This window comes from Chelonoidis abingdonii, chromosome 1 (genome assembly GCF_003597395.2).
Source record: "Chelonoidis abingdonii isolate Lonesome George chromosome 1, CheloAbing_2.0, whole genome shotgun sequence".
NCBI classification, from domain to species: Eukaryota; Metazoa; Chordata; order Testudines; family Testudinidae; genus Chelonoidis; species Chelonoidis abingdonii.
In genome coordinates this window covers 30948604-30960216 of record NC_133769.1, presented here as the reverse complement: position 1 = coordinate 30960216, position 11613 = coordinate 30948604, and the positions used below count along the sequence as shown (strand labels likewise).

The following is an 11613-nucleotide window of genomic DNA, read 5'->3' as shown; positions in this document are numbered from 1 at the left end:
GCCTGAAGAAAAGGATCTGTGGGTTACAGTAGATGGGTAAGTTGAACATGAGGCCTACAGTGTTGCTTCTTGTAGGCCAAAAAGGCTAATAGCATGTACTGGTGTTTAGAGGAGTGTTGCCCGCAGATCGAGGGATGTGAGTTATTCCCCTCTATTGGCACTGGTGAGGCGCATCTGGAAATTTGTCCAGTTGGCCGCCACACTACAAAAGACGTGGAACAATTGGAGAGAGTCCAACGTGAGGGCAACAAAAATGATAGGAGGACTGGAGCACATGACTTATGAAGAGAGACTGACAGAAACTGGGCTTATTTAGCTGCAGAAGAGAAGACTAAGGGGGATTGATACAACCTTCACTACTTGAAGGTGTCCAAGCAAGGGAACGTGGGGAGCTAGGTGTTTCAGTTGTGAGGAGACGAACAAGGAGCAATTGGTTTGATTTGCAGTTGCGGAGTCGGGCGTGATATTTAGGAAAAAAACTTTCTGACTAGGAAGAGGTGTGAAGGATTGAATGGAGTTCCTAGGGAGGGTGGTGAATTCTGATGGTGAACAAGTGGGAAGTGCAGGCCACAGTCCCTGCAAGTCCACACCAGGATCTGGGTAGAGACATCCATGGACAGAATGTCTGTCTGGATACAGGCGCTGGTGGAGGAGACAGAAGGGGTGCTAGCACAAGCAGCGCGCCTCCTCTTCACCATAGCGGCTTCCCCAACTCCTTCCCAAACTCCCTCACAAACTCCCCTGTTGGCTGTCCCCTGTTCGCAAGCTCCCCAAAATATTAATGTTGATTCCAATAAGGGATCGTGGAGAACTAGAAAGGAAAGATAAAAAGAGCTGGAACAAATCTTATATGAACATTTTCATATATAAGAATCTGAAAGGCTGTTTATAGATATTTAAAAAATCATAGTTGCTTCAGTTTAGGTTAGTTCCAGGTAAACACCAGGGATGATATCCTGGCCCCACTGAAGCCAATAGCAAAATTTCCATGGACTTAAGTGGGGCCAGGATTTTGCCCCAATGATACGTAGAACAGCATTAGGATTCTAAACTGCTGAGAGTATGTCATTGGTAAGGCTATGTTTTAGTCACAGGTATTTTTAGTAAAAGTCACAGTCCGTAAACAAAAATTCATGGCCCATGACCTGTCCATGACTTTTACAAAAAATATCCATGACTAAAACTTGGGCAGGGTGCTGCGGGTGCTCTGGGGGAGGGGTGTTCTGGGGGACCCTGCTGGTGTGGGGGCGGGCAGCGAAGCCCGGTACCCTCACTGTTGCTGGTTGGGCTGTGTGACGTGGCCAATAACCCTGCTGGTGCTTCGGGGGAAGGGCTGGCAGGAGCTCCCTACCTGGCTCCGTGTCCCTGCAGCTCCCAGGTGGCAGAGAGGTCAGGGGGCTAGGTGTGCTGCTCCCACCGCAAGCGTCAGCTGCCGCAGCTCCCATTGGCCTGGAACTGCAGCCAATGGGAGCTTCAGGGGTGGGGCCTGCAAGCGTGACCAGCATATGATGCGGAGCCTCCTCATGCCCCGGCCCCTTTGACATCTAGGAACTGCAGGGCCATGGGAGCTGGGGAGCTCCCCTCCCCCTAAGGCAAGCGCCCCCCCCTTCCCAACCCACTGCCCCTAGCCCCCTCCCACACACCCAAACCGCTGCTGCTGGCCATGGGGCTGCCCGGCTCAAGCGGCCCCTGAGCCAGCATCAGCGGCTGCGGAAGTCATGGAGGTCACGGAATCTGCGACTTTCGTGAAAAACTCGTAGCCTTAGTCATTGGTATGCATGCTTCACTTACATACAGGATTCCTGACTCAGATCTTTTCAACATTTAACTGAACTCTCATTATTGTGGTAAGAAAGATTTGAAAAACAAAATCTTTTCAGATGCCTGGTATATAATTATAATTATTTACTTTTGTATATTAGTGAATTTTGGAAATACTTTATGAAAAATTAATTTTTAAAATATGTTCATAGTGTATCTTGAAATATTTTTTTTGTTTCTGCGAATCTGTTAAAAGCTGTGGTTAGTCATCAGATAACTCTTTTTTTGTTCTATTGACATTTGGTTACCTTTGTTCTCTGCTTAATTTACGTCTTGCATATATCTGTCTGAAATTAAAAGAAAAACTAAATAAAATGTGTTTTAAGGTTATTATTCATAATTACACAGATCAGAGACCAGCCAGTAGTAGGACAGCTAATCCCAGACAGCTATCTGGAACTTGAGAAGATAATTTTATTTGAGCGTGAAAATGTTCCAACTGAATTTCCTGTGATTGACCATAAGCGATTGTTATTACTGGTGCAAGAAAATCAGTTACAGCTGGATGAAAATGAACTTCCTCATGCAGTTCACTTTCTGAATGAATCAGGTACTAAACTTTACCCCAAAGAAGAGAGTATGGTGCCAGCAATGTGCACCAGGCCTTCAGCAGGTTGCTGGAACTTGGTTGACTGAAATAGAGTCATGGGAAATGTGGGGCTGAAAGGGACCTTAGGAGGTTATCTAGTCAATCCCTTCTCCCTGCACTGAGGCAGAGCCAAGTATATTTATATCCCCAAGAGATGTTTGACTGGTCTGTTCTTAAAAACTTCCAGTGATTGGGATTCCACAACCTCCCTTAATAACCTGTTCCAGTACTGAATTATCCTTATAGTTAGAAGAGTTTTCCTAATACTTAATCTAAACTTCTCTTACTGAAGATTAAGCCCATTACTTCTCCTACCTTCAGTGGGCACAGAGAACAATTGATCACTGTCCTCTTTATAACAGCCATTAACACATTTAATTGTGATTTTAGGTTTTAACCCATAAGCACAGATAAAACAACCCCAATACAAAAAAAAAACATAAAATTGGTGTTTAACACCAGAAAAACATTAGAAATGGTTATTTGTATCTAAGGACTTGTGTGCATGGAACAGTAACATGGAGTACCGGGATGTGACTTGTAAAGCGCGCTAACATATTGCACATTAATTGGTCTGGGTAGACCCTGCTATTGCACACTAGAAGTTCTCTAGTGCACATTACAAAAAGCATTGAGGATATAATTGTATTAATACTGTAATGAGCAATATGTATAATACACATTAGTCATTACAGTATATGCAAAGAGAAAGACCTGAAACCCTCCTCCGTTTCTGAACAATTACCTAAAACTCAAAAATTGCTAAAAAAATAAACCTTCACAAATTAAATTATTAAACTCTGATAAACAGGAGCCCTAAACATATTAGAAAACTGTGATCAGGCTCCCCTCAGTTTCTTTTCTCAGAACTAAACATATCCAGTTATTTTAACTTTTCTTTATAGGTCAGATGTCTAAATCTTATCATTTTTGTTGTTGTCCTCTGGACTCTCAGCAGTTCATCCACATTTTTCTTAAAGTCTGGCACAGTTCTTAAACCTGAACACAGTACTCCAACTGAGGACTCACTAGTGCCAAGTAGAGCAGAATAAATACTTCCCATATCTTACATATGACAGTCCTTTTAATAGACCCCAAAATATTAGTCTTTTTTTGCAACTGCATCACATTTTTGTCTGGTATTCTGTTTGTGATCCACTGTAAGATCCATTTCTGCAATACTACTGCCTAGTCACGTATTCCCCATTTTGTAGTTGTGGATTTGATTTTTCCTTCCTTCATGTAGTACTTTGCACTTTCAGTATCGTTATTGAATTTCATGTTGTTGATTTCAGATCAATTCTCCAATTTGTGAAAGTTTTTTCTAATTCTAATCCAGTCCTGCAAAGTGCAAGCAACACTCTCTTCCCAGCTCGGTGTCATCACAAATTTTATAAGCATACTCCTCACTCTATTATCCAAGTAATTAATTTAAATGTTGAATAGTACTGGACCCAGGACTGATCTTTGCGGGACCCCACTAAATACCACCTTCCAGTTTGACAGCAAATCACTGATAATTCTTCTTCAAGTGATTGCATATGTCAGTTTCACTGTAGGTGTGTACATGCCTTGTACAGAGATGTCAGAGACTTTTTTCCCCATCAGTACACATTGGGGTGGCTCAAGAACCCCTCTGTCTCCTTGTGTCACTGAGCGCTGGTATTAAAAGGCAGAGCTGCCCTTAACCCATCTCAGTTCTTTCTTATGGCCAGTGATAGTTGTTGAAGCAGTCTCAGACTTGTTTACTCAAGTGCTTCCCTCGTTGTAAATAGTTGAAGTTAATTATTGTTAGTTGTTAGTTTTTCAAGTTAGTTAGCGCTAGATTTCTGTGTTTTGTGTCCTTGGAGATTGTTCCTTTCTTTTCAGTACTAGGCTCAGTACCAGAACAATGCCTTACTCCCCAGGGTTCAAGTCCTATGGGATGTGTTCAAACTCCATGTTGATCAGTGATCGTCCTCTGACCTGCCTGAAGTGCTTGGGTGAGGCCCACATTAGTGACAATTGTCACATCTGCAAGGGCTTCAAACCCTGTTCACAAAAGGATAGAGCAGCAAGGCTTAAGGGCTTGCTTATGGAAGCAGCACTTTGACTCCCAGCTGAGGCATTACATGGGGAGAGTGGCCTCCACTTCAGGTTCAGATTGCAGCCTCCGCTTCATCACCAAGGTGATGCTGTTGTTTCAGTGGGAGATTCGCCTCCTCCAGAAGAACACAGGACCCATCAAGACCTCCTGAAAATAGTGGCCTTGATCCTTGACATCCAGCCAGAAGAGGTATGTTAGAGTTCTCACAAGTTGGGAGACATTCTGGTGTCTGCCACCCTGGCTAAGGTTGCTCTGCCAATCAACAAGGCAATCATGGAGCCTGTCAAGACTCTTGTGGTAATCTAGCCTCCTAGTCCCAGACCTGAACTTTAGCGTCCACAGCCTGGTCCTGTCCCAAACCTGGACTTTTGCGTCCAAAAGTCTGGGGGCTTACCTGAAACTCCCCCAAGCTCACTACCAGCTTGGGTTTGGGCTGCCACCAGGTCAGGTACGGTAATTTATTTAGGGGCTGACACCTCCCCTTCCTCTCCTCTTGGTGCCACACCTCCTGGTGGACACAGTTCAATCCTGGATGCTAAAGCAGGGAAGGAAATTCCTTCCCCCCCCCCCCCCGCCTTCCAGGCTTGCCTCTTGGGTCGAGCTGCGAGTACGCAAGAAACGGTTGTTCGTTGCTCCAAGAGATAGCGTTCTTACCCTCAGGACAATTGAGATGCACAAGCAACAGGCTTGGCTTTGCTTCCCTTGCTGCTCTTTCTGAAAGCAATAGGAAATAGCCCTCAGCGCTGTTTTCCTTCCCTTTGCTCCCTAGAAAAGATACTTCCAACCGTTTTAAAAAGAAAAGTTATATAAAAAATAGAAAGAAAATAATAAAAATTTTTGCATTAAGGAAACTTCCAATACAGGCTTTTGCTTATAGAAGAGATGAAGAACAGTCTTTGATTTAAAACGATAGCAATTAAACTCAGTCCAACCAATTCTCACATACAGGTAACTACTAACCCAGCTTCCTCATACGCGATATTGCTGGCGGTTCCTTGTATCTTACAGATGTGTAGAAGACACTTGGCAGATAAGATGCAGTTGGATGGAGTTGTTAAATCACAGCGATGCAAACAACAAAGACATCGCATCACATCTTATTCGTACAACCCAAAGCTCACTATTAGACCGCACTTGCTTGGGGTTCTATTGTTACTCACAGACTTTTTGTCTATTTTATTGAAATAAGAAGGAGTTAGGAGGACTCTGTTTACTCACGCCGAGAAAACCAAAAAAGACCCGGAGTATCCAAATTCCCGCCCCTGACTTTAAACAATCCAGTTCTCTGATTGGTCCCCTGGTCAGGTGTTTGGTTACCCTTTCCAGGTAAAAGAAACTTAACCCTTACCTTACCTATCTAGTTATGACAACTCTTTGGCAGAAACTGTCTTCTCTGTCTCCCAAAGCAAAATGAGAAAGCTAGGCACAGCAAGCCACCACACCTATAAGCAAGGACTTTAAAAAAAACAAACAAAAAAACAAAAAACAAAAAAAAAAACTAGAATTGTTTGGTCACAAACTTTATTCCTCAGTGGGCCTGCAGCTCAAAGTCGCAAACCAGCAGGCACTCCTGAGTTAATACAATTATATAGTCTGGGAGTATGTTGCTAAATTCAAAGACTATTTACCAGAGGATTGCAAGCAAAAGTTCTCAGTAGTTGTGGAGGAGTGTGGACTGTCCTCCAGGACAGTCTGGATAGTGCAAATTCGGCCGCTCAGACCATGGCATCAGCGATGACTGTGTTCATGGTTACAGTCATCCAGAATACATGCTGAAGTCCAACAGACCACAGAGCACCTTTCGTTTGAAGGCCCTACTCTCCAAGAAAACTGACAAGCTTCACAGCCATACATCTTCCAGGGCAACACTCAAATCTTTTGGAATCTACACTCCAGTGACAAAAAGAAAGCATTTTGTCAACAACCTTTTTGACAGCCATACCTTTGCTCCCCATTCCCAAGATCCACCCAAGAAAAAATTCACTAGAGCAGTTCTTGACTCCACTGAGGCTAAGATTTTCACGCCACAGACCAGATTTGAAACCATTCGATATCTAGTACTGTACTTGAAATGAAAGTTTACCCACTCATGACAGCATGCAAATGCCTCAGCCTGTTATGTCACATAGCAGCATGTACCTGTGTAGTGTAGTAAGCCAGGCTGCAGTTCAGGATGCTGCAGAGATGGCTAACATCAGTATATGCTCCAAGCCAGAGCTAGTCCTGTTATCTCTGGATTGTGGACAGAACCTCTAAAAGTTTGCATGGGAGTTCCCTTCCTTCCCACATGACCAATACTCATCCTAGTCACAGACACATCATCTCCAGGTTGGTGGGCTGACATTGGGTCCCTGAAGACTCAAGGTCTTTGATTATCTTGAGAGCTAGAGGCTCACTTAAATGTCAGGGAGTTAAGAACAGTACATCTAGCCTGCTCAACCTTCCTTCCACACATAGTGGGGAAAATCTACTGAGTATGACATACAACTCAGCGTCTCTATTTTACATAAACATGCAAGAAGGGGCATGGTCAAACCAACTCTGCCAGGAAACAATTAATCTCTGGGACCTCTGTTTAGCCTCCTCAATTCAAAGCTACTTACCTTCTGGGGAAACAAAACAGGTTGACTGATCAACACAAGTGGTCATTATGCCCACACATAGTCAGATCCATCTTCCAGCTCTGGGGAATTCCCTAAGCGGACCTTTTTGGGACATGGGCCAACAGAAAATGTCATCAGTTCTGTTCCTGCAGGGAGGGAGGGGGGGAGGTCCCAGCCCAGGCTCCCTAATAGATGCTTTTCTCTTGTCCAGGGAGAATTACCTTCTGTACACCTTCCCTCCGATTCCTTTGCTCCACAGAGTCCTATCCAAAATAAAAAGGGACCATGCTCATCTTATTCTTATAGGGCCATGCTGGCGCTGTAAGTCAATATTGGTACTCAGTCCCACTGATATGCTTGATAGAGCTTCCTCTATCCCTCCTGTTGGATCCAGATATAATTTCCTGAGACCATGGTCATGTTCTCCACTCCAGCCTCCAAGTTCTCTATCTCATAGTGTGGATGCTTCATGGCTGATGGCCTTTGAAAGGTCCTGCTCACAGAATGTCCAAAATGTACTTTTAAATAGTAGAAAACACTCAACTAGGACCACCTGGCTAAGTGGAAGCACTTCTCCAGTTGGCCTTGTGGGAAAGGCATGTCTTCTTGGTAAGCACCCCTGAATGTTGTTGTGGACTATATTCTGATCTAAAACAGAATCTGACTATTAGGAAGGGTGCATTTGGCTGCTATCTCAGCTTTCCATATACAGATGGATAACAGGCCCCTCTCTTCCTAACTCCATTATTGCTCAATTCTTGAAAGTCCTGGCCAGATTCTACTCTAAAGTTTGGGACCCTGTCCCTCCTTGCTATCTTGACTTAGTCCTAGCAACTGTAATGGGACCTCCCTTTGAACCACTCAACCTTGCTCCTTCCATTATCTGTATGTGAAGGTGGCCTTTTTAGTAGTGATCAACTCAGCAAGATGGGTTGATGAGTTGAGAGCTTTGTTGTCAGAACTCCCTTATACAGTTTTTATAAGGATTAAGGTTTATCTCCAGCTGCACCCAAAATCCTTACAAAAGTAGTTTCTAATTTTCACATTAACCCAGTTTTTCCACATTTTTTCCAAAACCCCATCACCATAAGCAATGAGAGAGGTTTCACTCACTGGATGTGAGAAGAGGGTTAGCTTTCAACCTAGAGCATACTAAATCATTCTGGCATTCTACACAGGTTTTTGTCGCGGTTGCTGACAGTGTTAAGAGCAATCCAGTCTCCTCCCAGAGGATCTCCTCCTGGATCTCTTCCTGCATCCGTTTATGCTACCAACTGACCAACATGATCTCACCAACTAGCATGCTGGTGCACTCTACTAGAGCATAACCAACTTCTGCAGCTTTCCTGGCTCGAGTACCAATTATCGACATATGTAAATCAGTGATCAGTCTTCAGTCCACACCTTCACTTTTCATTACATCACTACCCCTCAATCCAAAGATGATGCCAGTTTCGGACAGTGATTCTACAATCACTGTTCAGATAGATGCTCAGCGCACCTACATAGCTGTTTGTGTGAGAGTTACCTACAGTGGAATTGACATGCGCAAGCACTTGAAGAAGAAAAACCTGTTATCTGCCTTTCCATAACTGTTCTTCTTCAAGATGTGTGGCACTTGTCCATTCCATGACCTACCCGCCTTCCCGTCTGTTGAAGTGCATCTGGTACAAAGGGCCAAGGGCTGCTCCACCCTCTTATACCAGCACGTGGTGGTGCCCAGCAAGAGGGGTTGCTTGAGCCACCTCAACAGGTACTGCTAAGGGGAAAAAAGTCTCCCAACATCTGTGCATGAGGTACACATACACCTGCATTGGAATGGACATGTGCAACACGTCTCAAAGACCAATAGTTATAGAAAGGAAGGTTACTGTTTCTTATTCATTGAGTATGGATTTTCAACCAGTTATGCAGCCACCTTATAATAATTTCATCTAGACCACATTTCCCCAGTTTGTTTATGAGAATGTCATGTTGGACTCTGTCAAAAACCTTACTAAAATGAAGATATCTGACTTCTGCCACTTCCCTTGTCAAAGAAGGAAATTAGTTTGGTCTGAAATGATTTGTTCTTGACATTACATGTTGGCTATTACTTATCACCTTATTATCCTCTAGGTGCTGTTATTCTTGTTTATGATTTCATTTTACCTTAAAATTTTATAACCTAAGGGAAAGATCATGTGTGAAGGATTAACCTGCTAACAACTTATGTCCCTTAACTTTATTTGAAAGTAATAAACCTGCAGAACAGAGAAGAGGATTCAGAAGGAAAAATAAGATCACTAGGATAACCTGTGACTGGGACAGCAGTTATACAGCATAGTTAACACAGTATCTCAGTACTATGCAGACTATAAAATTCAGGATACTTAGACTAAAATAATAATCAACATTGAGCATTCACATTAAGCATATTAGATATTTGAAAGGAGTTAGTCAGATTATGACTATAAATACAACACCAGGAAATAATGGAAAAGATGACCATGTCATGACTGTGCTCTGATGCTGTTACCTTGAGTTATTCTTAAGTTTGGTATCTACCATTTAATATGCCCCTAATCAGAAAAGCGGGAAATAGGCAGCCCAGAATTGTCTAAAAGCAACGTCCTTCTTTTCTTTTGTTTCATATGGGTGTTGTGTGATATTATTCTAATTACAATATTATTTATATAGGCGTACTGCTACATTTTCAAGACCCAGCACTTCAGCTAACAGATCTGTATTTTGTGGACCCTAAGTGGCTGTGTAAAATCATGGCACAGGTTAGCTTCCCATTATATTTTTTGTATCCCTTTATTCAACTCTTTCCTCCATCCCCAACTACTGTAGCTGACCTAGCCTCATTTTGCTCTATTTCTTCCCAGTTTCATGACCCACTCCCTTTCACAGCTCCCCAGTTTGGCCCGCATGGCTCCTGTTGCCTTTTAAATATGCATTCTAGAGTTCAAGTGTACCCCAGTGCCTCCATTCTCAGTTCTCTTACTCTCTGGTGTCTGATAGTGCTCACAGTTAGTCAGGTCCCAGAACATAAGTAAAATGAAATGGGAGTTCCCAGGTGAGAGGCAGCATAATCCTGCAACAAACTATTAAAGGCTGGAGTTCTGGCAAAAAGCAACAACCGTAACCTGGAATGGTGGAGATGAAGGGTAATTGGACCCTGCTGTCAAAGGAAGAAGAGGGGATGGGTTGTACTGACCTGTATATTGGGACAGGTGAGGGGAAAAAGGACTGATAGGAGGGTCTACCTGGAAAGAGTCCACCATTGGTTTGGTTAGTTTGGAAAAGCTTCCAAACTTTTAGATGTTTATTCAGACTTCCCAATCTTTAAAGATTTGTTCTTCACTAATTAACGTGTGGAATAATCTCCCATATGATATGTGGTACGAGGAGCCAGTAAAGTACACTACACTGAATGAAGAGATAGCTAAATAGTATCATGGGATATACTGTTCAGAACTGTTAGCTTGTGCTCAGATGGCTGTCATTGCTGAAATGCTGAGTTTTACTATAAATAGGATTATTAATTTTTGTAAATACTGGTAATATATTGCAGAAAACTATTTTTGTCAGAAAAATGCAATCCAGTTATGACTGCAGAGTTGAAATTATTTTACTTTTTTAAAAGATTTTGACAGTGAAGGTGGAAGGCTTTTCTAAATACCCCAAAGGAATTATAATGCGTTCAGATGTGGAGAAATTCCTTTTAAAGAAGAGCAGATTCCCTAAGATCTACATGTCACAATACTTTAAGCTTCTGGAAAAGTTCCAAATTGCATTGCCATTAGGAGAAGATCAACTCCTTGTTCCAAGCAGGTAAAAAAGAGAGAGAACCACAAATGTGCCATAGAAATATACTAAGATCAAAAACTCTGATATTCTGTGCTGTAATGGCATTTCTAGCTGTTTGATATCAAAGCAATTTCCCCAGTGAGCAAGACTTTGGGGGAGGGATAGCTTAGTGGTTTGAGAACTGGCCTGCTAAACCCAGGGTTGTGAGTTCAGTCCTTGAGGGGGCCATTTAGGGAACTGGGGTAAAAATCTGTCTGGTGATTGGTCCTACTTTGATCAGGAGGTTGGACTAGATGACCTTCTGATGTCCCTTCCAACCCTAATCTTCTTTGATTTTATTATACTAGATTTGTATACTACTACATTTCTTCTCATAAAAGTTAAAGTGATCTTGTAGTAAACAAAGTTATATCTAGGGCCCTATCAAATTCACGTCCATGAAAAACACATCACGAACCGTGAAATCTGGTCTCCCTCCATGAAATCTGTTTTTTGGGGGGTTTTTGTTTTGTTTCTGTGAGTGTGTGTATGTGTGCGCGCTTTTACCTTAAAACTATACAGATATCGCGGGGGGACACCAGCATTTCTGAAATTGGGGGTCTTGACCCAATAGGGAGTTGTAGGGGGGTCTTGGTATTGCCATCCTTACTTCTGTGCTGCCTTCAGAGCTGGCCAAAGAGTGGCGGCTGTTAGCCAGGTGGCCAGCTCTGAAGGCAGCA

The 11613-nt window shown here is 42.9% G+C and overlaps 1 protein-coding gene across 1 annotated transcript in view; it reads left to right on the top strand.

Moving 5' to 3' along the window:
- The window catches only part of LRRK2 (leucine rich repeat kinase 2), a 119175-nt gene that overhangs the window by 81563 nt on the left and 25999 nt on the right, over window positions 1-11613 (top strand). The window contains exons 32-34 of the mRNA XM_032803987.2: window positions 2170-2371; window positions 9779-9867; window positions 10731-10918. Of these exons, the coding sequence (XP_032659878.1) occupies window positions 2170-2371; window positions 9779-9867; window positions 10731-10918 (479 nt within the window). The remainder of the gene's footprint in view (window positions 1-2169; window positions 2372-9778; window positions 9868-10730; window positions 10919-11613) is intronic.